The 27811-nt window shown below is 40.4% G+C and overlaps 1 protein-coding gene across 3 annotated transcripts in view; it reads right to left on the reverse strand.

Moving 5' to 3' along the window:
* prkacba (protein kinase, cAMP-dependent, catalytic, beta a) overlaps positions 1-27811 on the reverse strand; it is a 50517-nt gene that overhangs the window by 15677 nt on the left and 7029 nt on the right. For 2 of the 3 annotated variants that reach the window (XR_009656693.1, XR_009656692.1), the window contains exons 1-3: positions 10514-10772; positions 6308-6369; positions 5814-5942 (exon numbers count right to left, since the gene is read on the reverse strand). Coding sequence is in view for 1 of the 3 variants with exons in the window: in XM_060941573.1 (XP_060797556.1) it covers positions 5814-5942; positions 6308-6369 (191 nt within the window). In the remaining 2 variants the exon portion in view is untranslated. Of the gene's footprint in view, positions 1-5813; positions 5943-6307; positions 6370-10513; positions 10773-27811 lie in introns of those variants that run through there. The other variant, XM_060941573.1, reaches the window with a different exon arrangement.

Consider the following 27811-nt stretch of genomic DNA (forward strand, 5'->3'; position numbering starts at 1 on the left):
CCAAGCGACAGCCCACCAACCTTAATGATTTAGAGAGGATCTGCAAAGAAGAGTGGGCCAAAATTCCCCCTGATATGTGTGCTAACCTTGTGGTTAACTACAACAAACGTCTGTCCGCTGTGCTTGCAAACAAAGGCTTTGCTACCAAGTATTAAGTGCTTTTGGCTAGAGGGATCAAATACTTATTTCCCTCAATGAAATACAAATCAATTAAAATATATTCTTTAAAGTTATTTTCTGGATTTTCGTTTTGATATTCTGTCTCTCCATGTTAGAATACATCTACCATTAAAAGTATAGAATGATCATGTCTTTATTAGTGGGCAAACCAACAAAATCAGCAAGGGATCAAATACTTTTTACTCTCACACACATACATATAGATATAGATAGATATAGGGCAGCACGGTGGTGTAGTGGTTAGCGCTGTCGCCTCACAGCAAGAAGGTCCGGGTTTGAGCCCCGTGGCCGGCGAGGGCCTTTCTGTGTGGAGTTTGCATGTTCTCCCAGTGTCCGCATGGGTTTCCTCCGGGTGCTCCGGTTTCCCCCACAGTCCAAAAACATGCAGGTTAGGTTAACTGGTGACTCTAAATTGAGCGTAGGTGTGAATGTGAGTGTGAATGGTTGTCTGTGTCTATGTGTCAGCCCTGTGATGACCTGGCGACTTGTCCAGGGTGTACCCCGCCTTTCGCCCGTAGTCAGCTGGGATAGGCTCCAGCTTGCCTGCGACCCTGTAGAACAGGATAAAGCAGCTAGAGATAATGAGATTATATATATATATATATATATATATATATATATATATATATATATAAAATCTAAATTGGTTTATTTTTCATTAAAATGGATTTCCAATTTATCTTTTTTTGTTTTTGTTTGTTTGTAGCATTGAAAGCCAGCTCCTTGGAGAGAGAGTCCGTAATCACTAATGGGCATTACGGGAAAATTCTGCCTGCCAAGGAACCAATCAGAGCGCAAGATTTTACTGGAAGCAGCTTGTGCCACATAATAATTATAATTATTATAATATCAAACATTATAGTATGCTGATTAAAATTTATGCTACTTCTGACTTACTGCGTCAATGAAAAATATTTCAAAAACGACAACTGCATCAACATTTAACTGACATTGTGATACATTAGTTAACAAACAATGCATTTCAGAATTAATACACCAGAAGTAGCAAATACCGTCAATAACACTTGTACTAACTGTACAAATTTTTCTCTGCAATTCGGCTCCACAAATTCCCACCAACTCTCCCATCGCACTCCCTTATGAATTTTATTAATATTTAAAGGCATGGAAGGCGATTTTGTTCAGAAACTGGGGTTTTTTGTATTTCTTGAAATTCTCTTTACATCCCGACAGCAATGAATAAATCAAACGCTCCAACAATAAAAAAAAAAAAAATTAAAAATCCATCATCTGTTGTAGTCGCAGGACTGTGAAAAACCAGTCCCATCAATTTGGGCCGTCAAAATTTTCAGTTACCCCTAACATTATACCTGAACAAATCAAGTAAAGAAGGAGTGAAGTAGAAAATGCTATGATGAAAAAGAAGTTGGATAAACGCTGACTTCATGTGCTATTGGAATTATGTTCAATTCAAGTTGCTGACTTCGAAGTTGCACATGAACACCACTTCAACTCGTAATTTCTAAAGGGAACTTCAGAAATTATTTTGATACTCAAGTTCCTGAGTTAGAATTAACTTCGACCTTTGAATACTGCAGAGAAGAAGAATAGTTTCAGCAGTGGATGATATGCAATTGCTGATTTTTAGCAATACAACTATTGCTAGCTGTTGCTTGTGTATGTAGTCTAATCTGCAGTCTGTGTACACGTTACATGGTATACGTAGAACAATGCTGTTTAGCATGTGCATTACAGATTCAAAATAGAACAGGACTTCCTCAAGAAATTAATGAGAAGGAATCTTGCGCCTGCTATTTTTCATTTCACTCCGACAACCAATCACTTGAACATGACATACTCGTAATTTCGACTTCACATGTGGGAAGCATGACCTTCCGACAAGCACGTGAAGGCGGCAAAAGCAAGAGATGAATGCAGAGTGAACATCAGTATTGCTTTTCAACGATGGCAACAACTGAGGGAGTTATCTGGAGGAATTTTGTTCGTCTGATGAGACAACAATGTGCTGCACTCCCCTCTCCCAACGCACTCTCATGGACTCCAGCGGTAGTCGGGCAGTGCGCGTTCATGTGTTTTTGGAGGAGCTGCATTGGCGCGAGCGCTGCAGGGAGGAGGAGGATTTTTCAGCTAGATACTTTCAAAATCTAGTTTATTATTGCTGGCTGCTGCAAAATTGCCTACTATGCCTTTAAGCAAAAGATTTATTTACTTACTTTAACAGTACATACAGTTTATAAGTTCATAGTTAATGAACTGCAATTAAGTAACCAAAATGCAGCTAATAATGTTAATCTAAAAGATTATATCTTAATAACAGAGTCCAAGAGAATATTAGTAAGTTCACGGTACATAAGTCAAATTATTACATTTGTACATCTCATCTCATTATCTCTAGCCGCTTTATCCTTCTACAGGGTCGCAGGCAAGCTGGAGCCTATCCCAGCTGACTACGGGCGAAAGGCGGGGTACACCCTGGACAAGTCGCCAGGTCATCACAGGGCTGACACATAGACACAGACAACCATTCACACTCACATTCACACCTACGGTCAATTTAGAGTCACCAGTTAACCTAACCTGCATGTCTTTGGACTGTGGGGGAAACCGGAGCACCCGGAGGAAACCCACGCGGACACGGGGAGAACATGCAAACTCCGCACAGAAAGGCCCTCGCCGGCCACGGGGCTCGAACCCGGACCTTCTTGCTGTGAGGCGACAGCGCTAACCACTACACCACCGTGCCGCCCGACATTTGTACATGTAATTGGAAATATGGAAATGTTATCTGTGAATTAGTAAATATGTCATGGAGGGTTTAATCTCCTAAATAAGCATCAGGTTTACTCAGTCCTTAATATTTAACTACCAGTGAATTAATTAAATTATTCGTTGAAGGCTCAGTAAATATCAGTGAATAATAAGGGAGACAAAGTCAAGGTTATTATTCACCAATATTCACTGAGCCTGAGGTGGATAACTGTTTTAGTATAAATACACAGTTGATTATTTAAAAAAAATTCTTAATTGTATAAAAAAAAAAAAAAAAAATCATTTTTCAAACTTCAAAAGCAGCATGCAAATGTAATAACGGTGCAGCGCAGGCTTGTGTCACTTATCTACGCTGATTTGCATAAAATACAGTGGTGCTTGAAAGTTTGTGAACCCTTTAGAATTTTCTATATTTCTGCATAAATATGACCTAAAACGTCATCAGATTTTCACACAAGTCCTAAAAGTAGATAAAGAGAACCCAGTTAAACAAATGAGACAAAAATATTATACTTGGTCATTTATTTATTGAGGAAAATGATCCAATATTACATATCTGAGTGGCAAAATTATGTGAACCTCTAGGATTAGTACTTAATATGAAGGTGAAATTAGAGTCAGGTGTTTTCAGTCAATGGGATGACAAATCAGATGTGAGTGGGCACCCTGTTTTATTTAAAGAACAGGGATCTATCGAAGTCTGATCTTCACAACACATTTGTGGAAGTGTATCATGGCACGAACAAAGGAGATTTCCATTCTGAGGACCTCAGAAAAAGCGTTGTTGATGCTCATCAGGCTGAAAAGGTTACAAAACCATCTCTAAAGAGTTTGGACTCCACCAATCCAGTCAGACAGATTGTGTACAAATGGAGGAAATTCAAAACCATTGTTACCCTCCCCAGGAGCGGTCGACTAACAAGAGCAAGGTGTGTAATAGTCGGCGAGGTCACAAAGGACCCCAGCAGTTTGCTAAAGATCATGTGGACAAGCCAGAAGGCTTGATGGAAAAATGTTTTGTGGACGGATGAGACCAAAATAGAACTTTTTGGTTTAAATGAGAAGCGTTATATTTGGAGAAAGGAAAACACTGCATTCCAGCATAAGAACCTTATCCCATCCGTGAAACATGGTGGTGGTAGTATCATGGTTTGGGCCTGTTTTGCTGCATCTGGGCCAGGACGGCTTGCCATCATTGATGGAACAATGAATTCTGAATTATACCAGCGAATTCTAAAGGAAAATGTCAGGACATCTGTTCATGAACTGAATCTCAAGAGAAGGTGGGTCATGCAGCAAGACAACGACCCTAAGCACACAAGTCGTTCTACCAAAGAATGGTTAAAGAAGAATAAAGTTAATGTTTTGGAATGGCCAAGTCAAAGCCCTGACCTTAATCCAATCGAAATGTTGTGGAAAGACCTGAAGCGAGCAGTTCATGTGAGGAAACCCACCAACATCCCAGAGTTGAAGCTGTTCTGTACGGAGGAACGGGCTAAAATTCCTCCAAGCCGGTGTGCAGGACTGATCAACAGTTACTGGAAACGTTTAGTTGCAGTTATTGCTGCACAAGGGGGTCACATCAGATACTGAAAGCAAAGGTTCACATACTTTTGCCACTCACAGATATGTAATATTGGATCATTTTCCTCAATAAATAAATGACCAAGTATAATATTTTTGTCTCATTTGTTTAACTGGGTTCTCTTTATCTACTTTTAGGACTTGTGTGAAAATCTGATGATGTTTTAGGTCATATTTATGCAGAGATACATAAAATTCTAAAGCATTCACAAACTTTCAAGCACCACTGTACTTTGTTTTGAAATAGATAAAATAAATCACAATTCCCCTTTACCTTTGAATAGTTTTAGACCAAACTTTGTAGCATCTTTAGTGCTTTTAGGAACAGCATTTTCTTTCATCATTTGTAATTCTTCCTCACTTACAGTAAGGAAGTGATTGGCCGCCATTTTGCTGAGTCACTCGAGGTGATTATCGAGAAGTAGTCCGAATTTCTCGACCAATCAGCACGTGATTTCTCTAATAACTAATGAAGTGATATTTTTAGAATTCAACATATTAAGAACAGAAGAACTGTTAGTACGAATCTCAATTTTTTAACATAGATGATTTTATCATCGTGTTCATCTACACTACCGCTCAAAAGTTTGGGGTCACCCAGACAATTTTGTGTTTTCCATGAAAAGTCACACTTTTATTTACCACCACAAGTTGTAAAACGAATAGAAAATATAGTCAAGACATTTTTCTGGCCATTTTGAGCATTTAATCGACCCCACAAATGTGATGCTCCAGAAACTCAATCTGCTCAAAGGAAGGTCAGTTTTATAGCTTCTCTAAAGAGCTCAACTGTTTTCAGCTGTGCTAACATGATTGTACAAGGGTTTTCTAATCATCCATTAGCCTTCTGAGGCAATGAGCAAACACATTGTACCATTAGAACACTGGAGTGAGAGTTGCTGGAAATGGGCCTCTATACACCTATGGAGATATTGCACCGAAAACCAGCTAGAATAGTCATTTACCACATTAGCAATGTATAGCGTGCATTTCTGATTAGTTTAAAGTGATCTGCATTGAAAAGAACAGTGCTTTTCTTTCAAAAATAAGGACATTTCAAAGTGACCCCAAACTTTTGAACGGTAGTGTACAGTGGAGGCACATCCCCACTCACCACCAAACCGAACATCACATTTACTAAAATGAATCAGCTCTCGACGTGGTGCACATTTGTGTACGTGTCGTCTTTAAGCTTTTACTCTGAAAGTAAAAGGTTCCTGTTTCCACTATGTAGTAAACCCAAAACTTTTCAACTAGTCACCGAAAAATACTCATATTTCCTCTCATATTATACTCACTTTTTGCTTGTCCAGGATCTTCATGGCATAGTATTGCTCTGTTCCTTTATGTTTCACTAACATAACTCTTCCAAAAGAACCGGTACCCAGAGTTTTCAGTCTTTCAAAGTCATCAAGGCAGGTTGTGCTCTGCAGAGATTCAAGTGAAGACGGGTTGTGTAGAAATGTCATAGATAGACTTTAAAGGATCTCTGAAAAAACTGGTTTTGTTTTTTTTAATTTGCTTAGAGGTTACAGGAAATAAAACACCACAACGGTATGCAAAAAGATACACGATATACAAAAAAAAAAACCCAGAAAGACAATAGAAAGAATAACCCAAGACTGACAAGGAAGACAAAAAAGAAAAACAAGAAAGATTGAACAAAATAAATAGACAACAACAAAAACGCAAGACTCATACAATGATCATGGACAGTAAAAGATTTTACATTTCAGTTTTTAAGTTTACTGAAAAATCTGTTTGGAGTGCTGTAGTGTCGCAAATCCATTACCTGTGGTGGACACTCCCACTTCCGCAGGAAATCCTCTCTGGCTTTGGCTAAAAATTCTTTCACTACAGGAAACAAATAAAACAGCAACAACAAAATTTAGCGATATTTTTTTCGGTTGAAAATTTATTACGCATGCAATACCCTAAAGTCACTAAAGCAAGACAAAACAAAACAGAAGGAACTAAAAAAAAAAAAAGGCATAATTAAGGCAATCCATGAGGAGATGCAACATTTTATAGCTAGTTGATGTACATGCAAACTGCGACACAAACCACAACAAACGTGCAGTTGTTCTATGCAGTAAATGCATCTGCCCTTCGTTTCAGAGACTGCGACAGCATGAAATTCCACTGAAGACACCGCAGCATCGCCAAGTTACTGAGAAAACTCTCATTCTGATTCATAGTAGGAGCAGACGAGTAAACTGGGTACTTTTCAGGTTCATGACGGTGATTTTGTAATAAAGTGCAATATGAAGGAGCTTAATAGTGTTACACAACGAATAACGGTTGAAACATTTGTAATGTTTGAAGAAATCATTTTTAACTTCATTAAAATTTAAATTCATTTTTAGCATGTTGGATGCACCAATATATACGGGTCCGTCTCAGAAACTGGTCTCTCATTCGGGACATTATGGTCCAAAAATACATTTGCTAGTTTTACTATTTTATTTGCATTTCCCTAACACTCAATGTTTGTCCTGTTTAATAAGAATAAAGATAGCATCTTGCTTTATCCGGCCTCCGCTGTGGAAAAGTTTTTTGATTACAATTCAAATGCTTTTGTAAAATTGATTTCCATATAAAATAACTCCATCATGAAGAATTAAAGCCCCTCCTTCACAGATGAGTGAAAATATTGAATAAATTTCCTCTTTTTGATTGCTTGGGTTAAAAACACCAAGTTATGATGACTGAATTGATTATTCACTTAAATATGAATAATATGATACAGTTTGGGTATTTGATATGGAGAAATAGGACACAATGGAAAAATCAAGAACACGCCGGAAAGATGAGAATAACGGCGGTGGTAAAAGAACAGCGACTGTACCGGCTGAAGGTCGAGCAGGTCTCTGCTGCGGCGCGCGAGCAACGGGACATCACTACCGCACCGGACGGAGCGCGAGGCGGGGGCAGGGCAAAATGACTGGCCGTAGATTCTATCAAAAGTTCGATCTAAATTGACCATGGTTGCAAAATATTGGCCAAAAAAAGGCAAACACTACGAAATATGAAAGTAAGATGAAAAAGAAACATTCTATTGCCTTATACTGCAAAACTAAAACAAAATAAAACTGTCAAAACTCACCTTTTCAGTGATAACGTCCGAACAGATCACCCGCGTAACAGAAAGACCGCAAATGGAAGCACGATCAACTTCTAACTGCTGGAGTGGAAAATTCCATTCTACACATGCAAATTGTTAATGTGTGTCCTTCCCCGCACACAAATAACACGCTACGGTAAAAAATAGACCACAACTCATTTTATAGCTCAGAAATTCATACAAGACCAGCTACCATCGTAACATATTCTGTAAGAAACGTATTCTATACCTAACTTTCAGCTTTCGTTTTAAAAAACAAAATCGCAGATTTATAACTACATTTTTATATGGCGTAGTGCTTTTAAGTTACTACTTTTGGTGAGGTCGTGACCTTGACCCTGAGGCTTTCCGTTTAGATCAAAACACACGATCGTATTGGTTTTGGGTCTGCGGAAAATGGAGTTACGACGGTGATGAAATATTTTGCATGATGTTTTATTACGGTTATGATTATTCTGTGAGCGCACCGATCCTTAGGTGTATAAAGTTACAACTTAAAATACAATTAGTGATAACTGTAGACTTTTCAGTGGACTACAACCTTTTTAACGGAACGCGATGTAGTCAACCGTTTATCATGTCCCAGATCAAGCCGCCATTTTTCCACAAATGTGCAGAATTTTTGCCAAATTCTGAATAGAGTATTCACATCAAAGATTTAGTTTTATCTGTATTATTTCTTTCATCATTTTATTTCAAATTAAAACCAACATCACCATTCAAAACTGTATAGTTTACTGACTGAATATATTTAGTAGGGTCCCCCCACAGCACCCAGTTTCTGAGACAGACCCATATAGTGTTTGCTGGAAAGTCATCTTTCTTTTCTACGTCAGTGGGAATTAATTTAAGGCACGAAAGAAATATTCATCTTTTATACATCAAGAATAATCTCTCATCTACCTTGTACGGTACCAGTCAAAAGTTTGTACACCCCACTCATTCATGGGTTTTTCTGTATTTTGACTATTTTCTACATTGTAGAACAATACTGAGGACATCAAAACTATGAAATAACATCTGGAACATATATGGAGTTAAATGTTTCATATTTTAGATTCTTCAAAGTAGCCAGCGTTTACCTTGATGACGCTTTGCACACTACTGGCGTTATCTTAACCAGCTTCATGAGGTAGTCACCTGGAACGCTTTTCAATTAACAAGTGCCTTGTCAAAAGTTAAATTAGTGCAATTTCTTGCCCTCTTAATGCATCGGAGATCAAACAGTAAATAATAAAAATACAGTAAATAGCCCTATTCCACAACTGTAGTAATACATGTCAAGAACCGCTCAACTAAGTAAAGAGAAACGACATCCGTCATTACTTTAAGACTTGAAGTGACTTAACTAATAAAAAAAATAAAGAAAAAAAACATTGAATTAGACGGTGCGTCCAAACTTCTGACTGGTACTTGGACAATAATTTTTGTGTGTGTCGTATCCCACTGAACTGCATTTGGCTGTAAATAAGATCACATTCTCTAAAACGCTGGGCAGTTGATAAAACATGAGCATACCAAACGCTTCTATAGTTCACCAAGGATTGCAGGAACATTCACCCACATGGATGAAAAGACAAGAGGGAGAAAAAGAGTGGAAAGAAATGTTTAGGTACTTCACAAACTCTAGGTCAAATGAGATGTTATATATATTTTATGTATACAAGACGACGACAACACACTCCGATATGCCTGAAATGGAAAACATTAAAAAAAAGGCTTCATTAGTTTTAAACCAGCCTATAAAGCACACCATTTCATAGACATCCATTACAGATTACTACAAGAAGCGTCATTTTGTTTTTGACTGCGTGAGAAGGAAACCGAGGTCTTCCTGTCAGTGTGCAGATAACACTGTGCTAACCACAGAAAAACGAGTCAGTCAGAGGGCTAGTCCGACACATCGCCAACAAACTTCAGACTACTTACAGGCTCGAATTCTGTTAATCAGTACTTGATCTGACACAAGACGTGATAACAGAACGTTAAAGCGACCAAGAGTTAGAAAAACACCTCAGAAAAGGAAGGAACTTCTGATGAAGAGACGCAAGGGCAAAAAATTAAAGTTCAGCTATTACAGTTTTCTAAAAAAATAAAATAAAATTTAAAAAAAGCACTGCAAGTTGTCTCATCATTTAACCGTGTATACAAAGACATATTTCACATGTAATTAAAAAAAAAAAAAAGTGACTGAGTACATGCATTTCCTGAAGATCAGCTGACGACTCTGATTTCGATTCTGATAATAAAACATTTTTAACCTGATAACAAGGTACCAAAGCTGACAAACATACAAAAGCAAAGGAGATAAAAAACGCAAGAAAATATTCAGAAGTCCCACGGAGTGGCAGCTTAACAAACGCTGATTATTGGTCAGGTCTTTTAAAGCATGTAATGATATCAGCTTGCAGGTGAAGAATATTCACAGATATGTGAAATAAGCCAAAAAAGGTGTACACACACACACACACACACACACACACACACACACAGGACATGATCTACAAAACATCGTCTGTGCATCATGTATCCATGAAGCAGTTTTAGATAATAGAACGCTAAGAGAAGTATGATATATGATATGACGATATGATTTCAGTCTGTGTGACAATCAGTGAACAAAATAAAATGTTACTTCTGACTAAATCTTTTGCTTCACTTCTTTCACTTTCAGCTATACAGTCTAGCCACCTGTCTCGAAAGGATGTCATCTTGAAATCTCATATCCGTAGTAAAACACGCTCGATGTTTTTATTCATCGAAATAGTTTTCTGTCCAGCTCTAAACCTGGGTGACCGAGTTGCCCTTTTGCTTCCGTGCTTATCCGATCACTTGGTACCGCTTGCACTGAAAAACCTGCTTGATTTCACTTACTTGCTTCATCCCAAATGACGGTGTACCCTGAGACGTGCGGTCCGTCACTCTCTTGTGATTTATCATGGTTTCCCTTGCGGTGTTTGTAAAAAAGAAAACGACTGGCCAATGTGTCCAGCTTTTGGAGAGCAGAGGTGGTGCCCATTGACTGGCCAAAGTTTTGATCCCTCGCATGGGCCATTGGCTGAATTTTCCGTCCTACAACTGACTGATGCGCTCGGTGTGCATCGACTGTATATTGCAGGGCCCTGATGAATAACAGACGCTTCCTGTTTGTGATACTTCCCTCACTTTGCTTATTGCAGCATTGGTCTGCTTTACCGCATACACAGCTAGTTACACTTCCTGTTCATTTTAACCAGCTTCATATTTTCACACCAAAAAAAAAAAATCGGACAGTAGTTATGCTTGGACTGAATAAAACAATACCTTGTCAAAAATATCGTGCACCTCAGACCAATAATCAACTCGGGAATTATTGGCACCCTTTAAGAGAGCTACCAAAAAAAAAAAAACCCTGCATAAAAAAAATAAGCGGTGTACATAGCGATCGAAATTAGCCACTCGAACACTTACCTCCACCCAAAAATCATCCTTGCATACAGTACCAGTTAAACACCCCTACTCATTCATAGGTTTTTCTGTATTTTGACTATTTTCTACACACTCTTAAAACACGTGTTGAAAATAACACAACTTGCGTTGTTTTTTAACACATCTCTATGTCCAGATTGGGACAACAGAACTTTTGTTCATTTTAACACATTATTTGTGCAATTTTAGTGTTAAACATTTCTGAAATATAACACAACTCTTGTTGAAATTAAACTTGCACAAAAGATGTGTTGATTTCCAACACATTCGTTTTAAGAGTGCAGAACAATACTGAAGACATCAAAACTATGAAACATATAGAATTACGTGGTAAACAAAACAGGGAAGTCTGGACTGCTCTGCTTAAGCTGCTACCCACGCAACCCGGATAACCAGTAGAACATGGATGGATGGATGGATGGATGGATGGATGGATGGATGGATGGATGGAACAAAAAAAGAAGTGTTAAAAAACAGAACAAAACCATGCTTCACATTTTAGATTCTTCAAAGTAGCCAGCGTTTACCTTGATGACGCTTTACACACTATTGGCGTTATCTTAACCAGCTTCATGAGGTCGTCACCTGGAATGCTTTTCAGTTAACAGGTGCCTCGTCAAAAGTTAATTCGTGCAATTTCTTGCCTTCTTAATGTGTTTGAGATCGAACAGTAAATAATAAAAATACAGTAAATAGCCCTATTCCACAACTGTAAGCCATATTATGTCAAGAAGCGCTCAACTAAGTAAAGAGAAACGACATCCATCATTAAGACAAAGTGTCTTAATTAGTAAAAATGAAGAATAAGAGTGCTCTGAGAGCACAATATCCCCCACTACAATATACTGCAAATTAAATTGCAATATGCGTATTACTGTCCGATAACAAAGCCAAGTTTCGTGAAATTCTTCTAAAAATTGTGAGAGGAGTTGATTTTAGAAGGCGAGAACCCTTTCTCGGACGGACAGGCAGACGGACTTCGCCACGATATAAACCCCCTTTGGGCCTTTCGGCCAGCGGGGGATAAAAACCACTGAATTATGCTTGGCGAAATATTATGTATCATGTTTTTTTTTCTCTCTCTCTCTCTCTCTCTCTCTCAAATCAATCTTAACGACAGCCCTTTCGGACATCTCATCTCATCATCTGTAGCCGCTTATTCTGTTCTACAGGGTCGCAGGCAAGCTGGAGCCTATCCCAGCTGACTACGGGCGAAAGGCGGGGTACACCCTGGACAAGTCGCCAGGTCATCACAGGGCTGACACATAGACACAGACAACCATTCACACTCACACCTACGCTCAATTTAGAGTCACCAGTTAACCTAACCTGCATGTCTTTGGACTGTGGGGGAAACCGGAGCACCCGGAGGAAACCCACGCGGACACGGGGAGAACATGCAAACTCCACACAGAAAGGCCCTCGCCGGCCACGGGGCTCGAACCTGGACCTTCTTGCTGTGAGGCGACAGCGCTAACCACTACACCACCGTGCCGCCCAGAGTCTGAATCTTCAAAAAAAAAAAAACCCTCACTGAGCCATGTGCTCCTCTTCTTCCCAGTGACAATAAGTAATCAAGTCTGCAGTCAAGTTAACAATACATGTTAATGCCATGAAATAAAGGCTTAACGAGCCTCGCTTAGGTGTCGATCACTAACAATCATCAAGAACAGTGTTCAAAGGACTGATAAAAAGATGAAGTGGCTTCTGTTATCGATAAACTTAACACCTAGTTAGCGTACTGGGTGCACACTTGTGCAACCAGCTTATTGTACATTTTTTATTTTTTATGTTTTTCCCCCGAACAGATTTGTTTTTCAATTGAATTGTACAGGTTATAGGTCACATTAAAGGTGGGAAAAGTTTTGAAATTATTTATCGTGGTCTCATTTTTTTTTTTTACATCAGAAAAACCTTTCATTTTAACGGGGTGTGATATCCACTGTAGTTAACTTGGACACTGTTAGTTAGCATGTAAAAACAGTCTTACGCTAACATGAATAACGTTAACTTATCTGAAGTCCTTTCAGAAACGTTTTAGCATAATCTTGCCAAATAAACAAAATGTAGAAATTTCTCTTTTCTAGTAACGTTAGATACCCAATATGGTTTTAAGTTTGAAAATATTTTGCTAGCATGTCAGGTGAAGCTTCACTGACGAGCTAGCTTAACATTAAACCACCATGATTCCACAGGTGGGCAGCACAGTGGTGTAGTGGTTAGCGCTGTCGCCTCACAGCAAGAAGGTCCGGGTTCGAGCCCCGTGGCCGGCGAGGGCCTTTCTGTGCGGAGTTTGCATGTTCTCCCCGTGTCCGCGTGGGTTTCCTCCGGGTGCTCCGGTTTCCCCCACAGTCCAAAGACATGCAGGTTAGGTTAACTGGTGACTCTAAGGTGGTGTTTACATTAGACCGTATCAGCAGATCATCAGATTAACGTTTTTAAAACGATTCGCGCGCACACAGCAACGGCAATACACGGATACGCTAATCACATGACTAATTAGACGGCACGCAAGTTAAAATGTGTCAGTGCGGCTCAGCGCTTTCTCCTCAGCGGCTGCGCTCCAAATCACTCCGCCCTGAACAGCGAGTGCCCTCTGGAGGGTGCGCACTCCGGCCCTGCGCAGCTCACAGAGCGCGCGAGTGAAGCGCACGAGCAGTGATTCGGGACTGAGCCGCTGTGCGCAAGTCACTCACCACTTGCAAGTGGAAGGATGGCAAGCCTAAAGACAATCATAACTACACGATGGGCAGTATTTGCATCTTACCATGAACAACATTAAGAATGACAAAGCATAGCATTATATTCATACTTTTATACTCTTTAATGAAAAACAAAAAGGTGATACAAGGCGGAAACAATAGCAGGAAGTGAAGCCCGCGCCGTTTTTCAGCAGTCGCATCACATGACCAACGTGGCATGAACAACGCCAGCGAATCAGGAAGGTGGATGTCACAGTGACGCTGTCCAATGACGACGTCAGCTAGAGCTCAGCACTGCATTTCCTCGTATCTCAATGTTTACACAGCACCGGATCAGATACGAACTGGGTTGAATACGTGGGCCCTGGCGGATTCAAGTTGTTCCGCCTGCGGAGTCGTTTCCCGGCGTTTTAATGTGAACGGACAGTGCATCCGCGACGAAAACGAGACGGATACGGTCTAATGTAAACACCACCTAAATTGACCATAGGTGTGAATGTGAGTGTGAATGGTTGTCTGTGTCTATGTGTCAGCCCTGTGATGACCTGGCGACTTGTCCAGGGTGTACCCCGCCTTTCGCCCGTAGTCAGCTGGGATAGGCTCCAGCTTGCCTGCGACCCTGTAGAACAGGATAAAGCGGCTAGAGATAATGAGATGAGATTCCACAGGCACAGATTCATATGTGCATGAATACATACACTTGGCCTGTGAGATGGACAGTATTGTAATAGTCAGTCGCAACAAATTGTTGGCATTTTTTGTTTTGATGTAAGATGATAGTCTTGCATTTTTTGTCTTGCTTAAAGCAGTGTTGCTGTTGGGCAGTTATTAAGCTCGAGGTGTGGATCTGGGTTTTAATCAGGTTGGATTGTCATTTTTAAATTTTCTGAGCAAGCTGCATTTCCAGCTATTCCACGGTCTTCCTGATTAACAGACACATGCATGTGTGCACACTACCATGCTGCTTTGTGGGGGTGGGGAAGAGAGTGTTACAATAAAAAAAAGAAAAAAATGACAAATGGTTCTTTTTCAGTTCAGTTGTATTTCATTTCGTAACGTTCTACCAGGCGTTTATTCTACAGGTTCTACAAGTTAGTCAGTTGCTTCAGAGGCATTAGGGTTTGTACACGCTGTGGCAATAATACAACAATGCATTGACAGAAAATTTACTTTTAATACTTAAGTATTTTTAAAAGCAAGTACTTCAGTACTTGAACTTAAAGGTCTCCTTGCATCGTTTTTTCATCAATTGTGCGGTGGTCTCTAGTATGAATGAATGCCCTGTGAGCCGGTTTTGGTGAAAACCGTGGTTCTCACTGTGGTTCTCCTGTTTCAGGCTGTTCTAGTTTGGTGGAGGAGCGGGTGGCGGGAGAACGACAGGATTTCAGCTCTTGCTCATTAATATTCATGACATGTAAACGTGTTACCTCTGATTGGCTACCAGCACTGTGACGCTACCTCCAGTGGGTCAGAACAAGCGGATGTGGGTGTCTTTGTAAAAACTGTTTTGATTGGCTATTATGGTCTCGACATCGATGTTTTGACCAATAACAATGTAGATAACACGAATTTTACATCACATTCAACGAGATTTAAACGAGACTAAAGATGGCGACTTACAAATAATGTGTAAACATCGTTGGAGTTAATAAAGTTTGAACAGCATGAAGGAACATACCCCAACCCCCCCGAAATTAATGTAAAAAAAAATTCTCAACAGACTTGGCATAATATAAAAAGGTCGTTTTTTACTCAGAAAAAGCGGAAATCTGCCGAAAAGCGGAAAACTCTCATCCCTGCCTAGCTTGTGACGATGTCATGCATGCTATTTTGTAACAAAAACCTTCGAACAAAAAGTTCATGTTTTACTTACAGCTTGTGAGCTGGTGGTCGATCGTCTTGACGGTACAGATCCAGGGATTAAAAACAACCTCGAAGCAAAACCACTACTGAAGGCACCGAAGTTTGAAAAGTCACTGTGGTTGAAATGATCAGAACACAGTACTAACACTGCATTATACTTCGCTGGTGGTGTTCCAAAGATAAATTCCAACCATTTCTTCTTCAGCTCTTCTATCTTGGGCAAGAAATGCAACGTTGATGTCTTACTGCCACAAATAACACAGGCACGAGCTTGTTCAGCCATGTTTTCAGCTTGCTGTTAGGTCCTCTTCGTTAGCTACTGACGAGATGGGCTCTGCTATCTCTCCTCGCGCTTAAATCTGAACCTTCTTTCCCGTGGGCGGTCGCAAGCCAAGGTGGGCGAGGCCATGAATACTAATTTTCAAAGTGACGCAAGTTCGTAGGGCTTTTTCAGATTCGCTCGTTTTTCCGACTATTTTCTTTCATAAGCTAATACAGGGAATGTGAGTAGAATTACATTTTCACATGCAGCATGCATATCAGCGCTCGAAACTAACGGTGTCCCGACGTCCCGGGGACCATAAAAAATGTCATCGGGACACAAAATTATCATATCTGGGACAATCCCGGGACAATGGAAAAAAATAGATCTAGAAAAAAAGTTCTACATTAATATTATTTACAAAGCCGTAACACATACGTAGACATTCACCTAATTTGTCAAATTTAATTTTAAAACGTTAACAGCGAAAAATACATAGTAGCTACACTTTTGATGCACCTGCATCCGTAGGCTACAGAGCAGCGCATTCTGTTCTAGAATCTTCGGCCGGTGTCCGCATTATATGGACTTGGAATGGAATTGCTACCGCACACGCTGCGCCGACTCTTGCCAGAACAAAAATGCCGAAGTGGTTGAAGCGGACCGACCGCGGGGAAGAAACTGAAAGCCCAGACATAACGTCTCCGGGACCTTCAGGATCCAAAGTGTCATCGCCTGGTCTGCAGGCAACGCGAGCAACTGAATGAACTTAATGAACACTGTTAGACACGTTATAAAACACAACAGGAATGATGTGGATGATATTGACGGAAGATACCGTTCAACAGAATAAGTGAGTTTTCTTGGTGTCTTTCTAGTTCAGAAAGTTTAGTCAGTCAGCAGCACAACTAGGCTCGGACCTGCCACTATGCTGATGTTGCTAACATTTGCACCCGGCAGCGAAAGTTCATAAAATGGATAACGGAAAGTTCATAAAAATGGATAACGGAAAGTTCATAAAAATGGATAACGGTAATGGTGAAAATTATAAGTTGGCCTTATAAGTGCCAACAGATATTCAAGGTATAAGTAGATGAAATGAACATAAAAGGGGTCTTATTTTCAGCTAAAGTGTACTGCAGATGTAGTGAGTTGAAACATTTTCTGAATGAGCTAGTTGGCCCCTTTAAATAAACGGGTATCTATTCATACAGTGAGATCGCCAAAGTTTAATAAACTGAAAATGCAATAACTGTAATTTTGAAGTAGATGATGTATTGGACATGTGTCGCTTGTGTCTTGTGACTTATTGTAAAAATGATATAAAGGGTTCAAAATTGCATAGTTACAAATATAATAGTAACTTCATATGATAATATTAACCACTGGTTATTTCAGAGAGGAAAAAAATGGGGACACTATTGCTTCCATTCGGGACAATACAACACAGAATTCGGGACCACTGGGGGACACAAAGAAAAAAAGTTAATTTCGAGCCCTGGCTGGTGGTGTTCCAAAGATAAATTCCAACCATTTCTTCTTCACCTCTTCTATCTTGGGCAAGAAATGCAACGATGATGTCTTACTGCCACAAATAACACAGGCACGAACTTGTTCAGCCATGTTTTCAGCTTGCTGTTCGGTCCTCTTCGTGAGCTACTGACGAGATGGGCTCTGCTATCTCTCCTCCCGCTTAAATCTGAACCTTCTTTCCCGTGGGCGGTCGCAAGCCAAGGTGGGTGAGGCCATGAATACTAATTTTCAAAGTGACGCAAGTTCGTAGGGCTTTTTCAGATTCGCTCGTTTTTCCGACTATTTTCTTTCATAAGCTAATACAGGGAATGTGAGTAGAATTACATTTTCACATGCAGCATGCATATGCAACTCGGAGTGAACTATGGTATTTCAAAAAGAGCCAGTATTAAACGTTTTTGATGGAAGAGCACCTTTAAAGTGCCATTCCACCATTGGATGTATTCTTTGGCATAAAATACAACATATTTTATGACAACATGACTAGACAGAGAAATCTTTTAGCTTCAAAATGATATATCAAACATAATTTGACAACTATATTAATTTTGCGACCAAAGTCACCTACCCTTTTAATTTCCGCGCGGTAGTGAAACGTGATGTCATCGGCAGGTTCCCCTTCTTGTGTACCACGTCACGTGTGACGTGGCACAGATTATCAGCAATGGCGGATAGAACGCGATTTCCACTTGTCGATTGCTGTGCCGATATTCACCATCGACCGTCTCCTTTGGGCATCACTTGCTATTTTCCTTCGCTTCTTTTCCGAAGCTGACAATCGCGTTCTATCCGCCATTGCTGATAATCTGTGCCACGTCACACGTGACGTGGTACACAAGAAGGGGAACCTGCCGATGACATCACGTTTCACTACCGCGCGGAAATTAAAAGGGTAGGTGACTTTGGTCGCAAAATTAATATACTTGTCGTTGTCAAAAAATTATGTTTGATATATCATTTTGAAGCTAAAAGATTTCTCTGTCTAGTCATGTTGTCATAAAATATATTGTATTTTATGCCAAAAAAATACATCCAATGGTGGAATGGCACTTTAAGTAAAAATTTGCCTGTACAACTTTCACTTGTATCGGAGTAACATTTGACCAGTGGGACCTGTACTTTGACTTAAGTGATGAAGTTGGGTACTTTGTCCACCTCTGCTCGCAGCATGGCTCGGACAGTCATGACCGTCTGTAATTCAAATGACTAATATGCTCGCTCTAATACAAATTGTTTCTTTAGCAACAACTCATTCACTTGTATGCCCTGTGCTGATATGGTACATGGTCTACATAACCTAGCACCAATTTAAATAATGGGTTAAAAATGAAAAGAAAAAAAAATACAATTGGTCGGTGAAGCTTTTATTTCACATGTACGGAAGGAGTCTCAGGTGTCGGTGCTTTGTAGAAGTTGATCATGTTTCCACAACAGGAAAGTCTTCAGGCTACCAGGGTTCTCAGTATCATGACAATCTGCACTGTTTTCATCTTACTGACAAAGAGAGATAAAAGAATACAAAGAGATACACATGAGGAAACATACCGGTACATATAGCTGCTCTAATGCAAGTATTAACAGGACCTAAGTTTTCTCATAGTTTCTCCAATGTTAAATGTAACTGTAAACTTAAGAATCATCAGTGTTGTTCATGAACAAAATCAAAATGGGATTTACTGTGATGAGTGGGGGGCCGGCGCGGTGGTGTAGTGGTTAGCACGGTTGCCTCAACAAAAAGGTCCTGGGTTCGAGCCCAGTGTCCGAAGAGGGCCTTTCTGTGTGGAGTTTGCATGTTCTCCCCGTGTCTGCGTGGGTTTCCTTCAGGTGCCCCGGCTTCCCCAACAGTCCAAAGACATGCAGGTTAGGCTAATTGGTGGCTCTAAATTGACCGTAGGTGTGAATGTGAGTGTGAATGGTTGTTTGTCTCTGTGTGTCAGCCCTGCGATAACCTGGCGACTTGTCCAGGGTGTACCCCGCCTTTCGCCCGTAGTCAGCTGGGATAGGCTCCAGCTTGCCCACGATCCTGCATAGGATAAGTGGTTATGGATAATGGATGGATGGATGGTGATGAGTGGATAGAACACGCTGTTGTAGGAAAATCATCATTTCTGGATGTAACAGCTCCTGGATCATTTCTCTACACCAGCACGCCAGTTCTGTTCTATTCATTATGCAATGACCTAGTAAGTATTACTTCACTCGTCACAATTTCTTAACTGTTGCACAATGATTTCATCTGCTTTTAGCACTTTAACAACCAAAAGTCAGAGAGAGAGAGAGAGAGAGAGAGAGAGAGAGAGAGAGACCCATCTACTAACACTCTGGAACACATAACATTAACAATGAAATTATTGCATAATTGCCCCAAATATATAATTTGCCCCATAATTGCCTGTAAATATATTCATCTTCATGTATTAGGTGTTCTGTAGTGTTGACCTGAGCTCTGATATCATCATCATCATCATCATCATCTTCTGACTGCTCCCGTTAGGGGTCACCACAGCAGATCATCACACATACTTGATCTGGCATAAGTTTTGCTCTTCCTGACAACAACCTTCTCCAATTTATCTGAGCTTGGGACTGGCACCAAGTATGCACTGTCTTGTGCAACCCCTGTGGCTGGGTATTTTACCTAATCTACATATCTTTGAACTGTGGGAGGAAACCCACACAAACACAGGGAGAGCATGCGAACTCCACAGAGAAAAGCCCCTGCGAGGTTTAAACCCGGAACCTTCTTGCTGTGAGGCTACAGTGCTAACCACTGCACCACTGTGCTGCCCACAAGGGCAAGGGCTCAGGTAATATAGTACTGTACAAAAGTCTTAGGCACATGTAAAGAAATGCTGGAGACCAAAAATGGCTGCTGCTGCTGCTAATAATAATAATAATAATAATAATAATAATAATAAGCGGCATGGTGGTGTAGTGGTTAATAAATGTTACAGCACAAATAAAAAAAACAAATTTTTAAAAACCTACTTTTTTCCAATCAGACAGACATTTTCAAACGTATCCAAAAATCCTTGCTTGTAAAAGATGAGTTATCGCTTACAAATGCAGTCAGAACTTGTGATTATTTTCCCGAATGACTGACTTTTACGAGAGGACATTTCCCATACTGTGACAAAATCTTACATATGCCCCTTTTCCACCAAAGCAGTTCCAGGGCTGGTTCGGGGCCAGTGCTTAGTTCGGAACCGGGTTTTCTGTTTCCACTGACAAAGAACTGGCTCTGGGGCCAGAAAAACCGGTTCCAGGCTAGCACCAACTCTCTGCTGGGCCAGAGGAAAGAACCGCTTACGTCAGCGGGGGTGGGGGGGCAGAGTTGTTAAGACCAACAACAAAAACAAGACCGCGAAAGATCGCCATTTTTAAGCGACGAGAAGCAGCAGCTGTACAAACGCGAAGTCATCCATTATTATTATTGCTGTTGTTGTTGCTGCTGCTTCTTCCGCGTTGTTTTTGCTTCGATATTCGCGCCAAGGTTTAAGCAAACGTAGCGACGTAACTGACGTATACAGCGACGTAATGACGTGGCTTCTCTTAGCACCGCGAGCTATGGAAAAGCAAACTGGTTCTCAGCTGGCTCGCAAGTTGAACGAGTTGTGAACCAGCACCAGCACTGGCCCCAAACCAGCCCTGGAACTGATTTGGTGGAAAAGGGGTAATAGAAAGGTATTAGGAAATATATTTCACCTCTGAAAATACCTTCACATCAAAGGCAAAAGTTTGTGCGAAAAACTCAATTTTTTTTTATAGCAGTCAGTCATTCAGTCTGTGTCTCAAAACCCAGCACTGTTAACAAAGCCAACAATAAAAATAATGACTTTAAAAGACAACGTCTGGGGAAAAATAGGAGAGAAGCTCAGCACTCGCCTACTTCTCACGATAGGATGTACCTAAAATTTTATTTCCCCCACTTTCATGTTTTTTTGAATGAATGAACAAATAAATAACCATCACTACTTGTCGACTCCATCATCACACGATTGTTTTTGTGTAAAACTCGCATAATCAAGTTTAATATGAATGTTGATGCTGCGTTAAACGTCAACCTTTTTTCCCCCCCCACACTTTTGCAACATTTATTCATGTCATGCTGTATGTGTAAAACTCTGATTTCTCAACAAAGAGAAGAAAAAAAACAGTAATAAATTAAAAATTTAAGACTCAAATCAATCAAATCAATGTAATGAAGATGAAATTAAACTAAAGAGCTGAAACTGCACATTAAACTCTTATGATGAAGTCCTCAGATGATCTACAACTCGATGACTAAACGGTCATGTTGTAAAGGCTGATCTGTAGGCACATGACTTCACTGAAGAACCGACACCTATTAATGGTAATAATTATACAACCCTGATTCCAAAAAAGTTGGGACAAAGTACAAATTGTAAATAAAAACGGAATGCAATAATTTACAAATCTCAAAAACTGATATTGTATTCACAATAGAACATAGACAACATATCAAATGTCGAAAGTGAGACATTTTGAAATTTCATGCCAAATATTGGCTCATTTGAAATTTCATGACAGCAACACATCTCAAAAAAGTTGGGACAGGGGCAATAGGCCCATGTTTACATTAGACCGTATCAGCGGATCATCAGATTAACGTTTTTAAAACGATTAGTGTGCACACAGCAACACCAATACACGATTCGCGTGCACACAGCAACACCAATACACGGATACGCTCAGCTCCGCAGGCATCCTGCGCTCCAAATCACTCCGCCCTGAACAGCGAGTGCCCTCTGGAGGGTGCGCACTCCGGCCCTGCGCAGCTCACAGAGCGCGCGAGTGAAGTGCACGAGCAGTGATTCGGGACTGAGCCGCTGTGTGTGTGATCCCAGCGCATATCACTTACCACTTGCAAGTGGAAGGATGGCAAGCCTAAAGACAAATCATAACTACACAATGGGCAGTATTTGCATCAGTATTTGCAGTATTTTCATACTTTTATACTCTTTAATGAAAGGTGATACAAGGCGGAAGTCCGCGCCATTTTTCAGCAGTCGCGTCACATGACCAACGCCAGCGAATCAGGAAGGTGGATGTCACAGTGACGTTGTCCAATGACGACGCCAGCTAGAGCTCAGCACAGCGTATCCGCGTATCTCAATGTTTACACAGCACCGGAGCTGACACGATCTGGATTGAATACGTGGACCCTGGCGGATTCCCGTTTCCCGGCATTTCCAGGCAGTTTAATGTAAACGGACAGTGCATCCGCGAAGAAAACGAGACAGATACGGTCTAATGTAAACTTGGCCTAAGAGGCTGGAAAAGTTAAAGGTACCAAAAAGGAACAGCTGGAGGACCAAATTGCAACTCATTAGGTCAATTGGCAATAGGTCATTAACATGACTGGGTATAAAAAGAGCATCTTGGAGTGGCAGCGGCTCTCAGAAGTAAAGATGGGAAGAGGATCACCAATCCCCCTAATTCTGCGCCGACAAATAGTGGAGCAATATCAGAAAGGAGTTCGACAGTGTAAAATTGCAAAGAGTTTGAACATATCATCATCTACAGTGCATAATATCATCAAAAGATTCAGAGAATCTGGAAGAATCTCTGTGCGTAAGGGTCAAGGCCGGAAAACCATACTGGGTGCCCGTGATCTTCGGGCCCTTAGACGGCACTGCATCACATACAGGCATGCTTCTGTATTGGAAATCACAAAATGGGCTCAGGAATATTTCCAGAGAACATTATCTGTGAACACAATTCACCGTGCCATCCGCCGTTGCCAGCTAAAACTCTATAGTTCAAAGAAGAAGCCGTATCTAAACATGATCCAGAAGCGCAGACGTCTTCTCTGGGCCAAGGCTCATTTAAAATGGACTGTGGCAAAGTGGAAAACTGTTCTGTGGTCAGACGAATCAAAATTTGAAGTTCTTTATGGAAATCAGGGACGCTGTGTCATTCGGACTAAAGAGGAGAAGGACGACCCAAGTTGTTATCAGCGCTCAGTTCAGAAGCCTGCATCTCTGATGGTATGGGGTTGCATTAGTGCATGTGGCATGGGCAGCTTACACATCTGGAAAGACACCATCAATGCTGAAAGGTATATCCAGGTTCTAGAGCAACATATGCTCCCATCCAGACGATGTCTCTTTCAGGGAAGACCTTGCATTTTCCAACATGACAATGCCAAACCACATACTGCATCAATTACAGCATCATGGCTGCGTAGAAGAAGGGTCCGGGTACTGAACTGGCCAGCCTGCAGTCCAGATCTTTCACCCATAGAAAACATTTGGCGCATCATAAAACAGAAGATACGACAAAAAAGACCTAAGACAGTTGAGCAACTAGAATCCTACATTAGACAAGAATGGGTTAACATTCCTATCCCTAAACTTGAGCAACTTGTCTCCTCAGTCCCCAGACGTTTACAGACTGTTGTAAAGAGAAAAGGGGATGTCTCACAGTGGTAAACATGGCCTTGTCCCAACTTTTTTGAGATGTGTTGTTGTCATGAAATTTAAAATCACCTAATTTTTCTCTTTAAATGATACATTTTCTCAGTTTACACATTTGATATGTCATCTATGTTCTATTCTGAATAAAATATGGAATTTTGAAACTTCCACATCATTGCATTCCGTTTTTATTTTCAATTTGTACTTTGTCCCAACTTTTTTGGAATCGGGGTTGTATTAATAATCAAATATCCCATGCACGGAAAGGCTCCGGTTGAAATTATGGATTCTCTCAGGTGACTGGCATAGTACTATTTTCTTTGTGGCTGCGTCCCTCACAAAATAGCACGATGCCAGTCACTGAAGAGAATCCATAATTCCTGGAGCCTCTCAATGCATGGGATATTTGATTTATATCCCTCATCAAAAAAATCCCAAACTCAAAGTATTAAGATTGAATCCTAGCATAAACTCATTGGAGGCAGCCATGTTTGTTGTTTATGTCGGAGCGATCTTCGACCTGCATGTGTGCAATGGACCATGCTATCGCTTTTTTTTAACATCTCTCTATTTATTTATTTTTTTAACCACGCTATCGCCTGCCTCACTAGGCATGATCATGATACATAGATCCACACACACAAACACTCGCAGAGCCACAGCTGTGACTCAAGTCGGCTATTAAACCGCTTTTTTTGGTATTTGAAAAAGGAACCAAGCAGTACATAACAGTTACTGACTCACAAAATCAGAAAACTGTTAAAACTATTGATTTGTGTCGTTAATGTGTTCAGCTGAAAATCCCCCTGGCTGAAATGTTAATGTTTTTGTTACGATTGTATTAACGACTTCTATTTTTGTCTGTCTTTAATGTATTTATTTTTAAAAAAATTTACTCGAGTCAGCCATATACAGTGGTGCTTGAAAGTTTGTGGACCCTTTCGAATTTTCTATATTTCTACATAAATATGTCCTTTTCTAAAAGTAGATAAAGAGAACCCAGTTAAACAAATGAGACAAAATTACAATAATTGGTCATTTATTTATTGAGAAAAATGATCCAATATTACATATCTGTGAGTGGCAAAAGTATATGAACCTTTGCTTTCAGTATGTGGTGTGACCCCCTTGTGCAGCAATAACTGCAATTAAACGTTTCCGGTAACTGTTGATCAGTCCTGCACACCAGCTTGGAGGAATTTTAGCCCATTCCTCCGTACAGAACAGCTTCAACTCTGGGATGTTGGTGGATTTCCTCACATGAACTGCTCGCTTCAGGTCCTTCCACAACATTTCGATTGGATTAAGGTCAGGACTTTGACTTGGCCATTCCAAAACATTAACTTTATTCTTCTTTAACCATTCTTTGGTAGAACGACTTGTGTGCTTAGGGTTGTTGTCTTGCTGCATGACCCACCTTCTCTTGAGATTCAGTTCATGGACAGATGTCCTGACATTTTCCTTTAGAATTCGCTGGTATAATTCAGAATTCATTGTTCCATCAATGATGGCAAGCCGTCCTGGCCCAGATGCAGCAAAACAGGCCCAAACCATGATACTACCACCACCATGTTTCACAGATGGGATAAGATTCTTATGCTGGAATGCAGTGTTTTCCTTTCTCCAAACATAACGATTCTCATTTAAACCAAAAAGTTCTATTTTGGTCTCATCTGTCCACAAAACATTTTTCCAATAGCCTTCTGGCTTGTCCACGTGGTCTTTGGCAAGCTGCAGACGAGCAGTAATGTTCTTTTTGGCGAGCAGTGGCTTTCTCCTTGAAACCCTGCCATGCACACCATTGTTGTTCAGTGTTCTCCTGATGGTGGACTCATGAACATTAACATTAGCCAATGTGAGAGAGGCCTTCAGTTGCTTAGAAGTTACCTTGGGGTCCTTTGTGACCTTGCCGACTATTACACGCCTTGCTCTTGGAGTGATCTTTGTTGGTCGACCACTCCTGGGGAGGGTAACAATGGTTTTGAATTTCCTCCATTTGTACACAATCTGTCTGACTGTGGATTGGTGGAGTCCAAACTCTTTAGAGATAGTTTTGTAACCTTTTCCAGCCTGATGAGCATCAACAACACTTTTTCTGAGGTCCTCAGAAATCTCCTTTGTTCGTGCCATGATACACTTCCGCAAACATGTGTTGTGAAGATCAGACTTTGATAGATCCCTGTTCTTTAAATAAAACAGGGTGCCCACTCACACCTGATTGTCATCCCATTGATTGAAAACACCTGACTCTAATTTCACCTTCAAATTAACTGCTAATCCTAGAGGTTCACATACTTTTGCCACTCACAGATATGTAATACTGGATAATTTTCCTCAATGAATAAATGACCAAGTATAATATTTTTGTCTCATTTGTTTAACTGGGTTCTCTTTATCTACTTTTAGGACTTGTGTGAAAATCTGATGATGTTTTAGGTCTAGGCCTGTCACGATAACAAATTTTGTTGGACGATATATTGTCTCAGAAATTATTGCAATAAACGATATTACTGTTGATCTATTTTCAAGACAATGTTATGCCACTGGTAAAATAATAATGATCATGCAAATACACCCTTTTAAAGAAGAGTAAACTTTAATTCGGTCAACTTATTCAATTCAGCAGTGGAACGTAAAAAAAAAATATGCAAATAAATAACCTAAAGAAATTAAACAATCAAACAAAACCACTCACAACAAAAACAATAAATAAAATACAATCTATGGCTCTTAAAAATTGCACTTGAGTAAATATTCATTTGGCACAGGGTAATAAAAAGACAGACATTCTTTTCTTCACAGGCAACATTCTGCCAATCCAGTTTCTCAAAGATTAGTACCCAGATAAACAAAAAGTGCAAAGTAACAACGTATTCCCAGCTGTCATTTGGATAAAACTAACAACAATTAGAACGAGATAATGTAGGCAAGGGCGTAGGTTTGGTATTAACATTGGTGGGGACAAAAACCCAATGCCAACCCCCAGTGGCGCCAACTCTAGGTCAACATTAGAGGGTCACAATATTTTGCTCCATTGTGTTCCACCAAAAGAGTCTCCAACATCTCTCCATAGTCCAGACTTTTAAAATTTGAAGTTCAGAACTGTAGTAATTCATGAATAATAATAATATGCAATTCATTTGATTAACTGCAAATCTTGCATGTGATGATTAACTCATTCTACCAATTTGCAAATGTGTTTTACAGGCAAATAACGCATTGACTATCGGGAGGGTGTATGTTCCTTTCCCTCATAAATGGAAGTAAAACACATCCAGAGCCTTAAACACTGCGCTCCATGAGGCTGGCAGGGGGAGTAGGCTATGTTCTGTGTGATCTTTAACTAGTTTTAGAATGCTAGTTTAAGCTGATATGTGATTGATCTAACCGTAAAACAGGACGAGGGCTCGAGAACTTTGACACGTTGAAAGGTTACACTTTTACTTGGCAACAGAATGTATCTGAATTCTGATTGGTTGTTATATTATTGCCCTTTTGTTGTCTTCTTGAGCCCAGAGAGGAGGGAGGGAGGGAGGGACAGGGTTCTACAGAGAAAAGTTTTTAGCCGACCGCTTTCAAATGAACCCCCTCGAAAACCAATCAGTTCAGCGTATGTATGTACTCAATATGTGACGTTTTCAAAAGAGCGGCGGGAGTAACCAAAAATATCTGATCAAGAAGGTGGAGGCTGTTATGCTTATTACATGAAAATGTTTTATTTGATTAAAAGGTATCTGGGCCAGGGCGGCACGGTGGTGTAGTGGTTAGCGCTGTCGCCTCACAGCAAGAAGGTCCGGGTTCGAGCCCCGTGGCCGGCGAGGGCCTTTCTGTGCGGAGTTTGCATGTTCTCCCCGTGTCCGCGTGGGTTTCCTCCGGGTGCTCCGGTTTCCCCCACAGTCCAAAG

Source organism: Neoarius graeffei, chromosome 15 (genome assembly GCF_027579695.1).
Source record: "Neoarius graeffei isolate fNeoGra1 chromosome 15, fNeoGra1.pri, whole genome shotgun sequence".
Classification (NCBI taxonomy): Eukaryota; Metazoa; Chordata; class Actinopteri; order Siluriformes; family Ariidae; genus Neoarius; species Neoarius graeffei.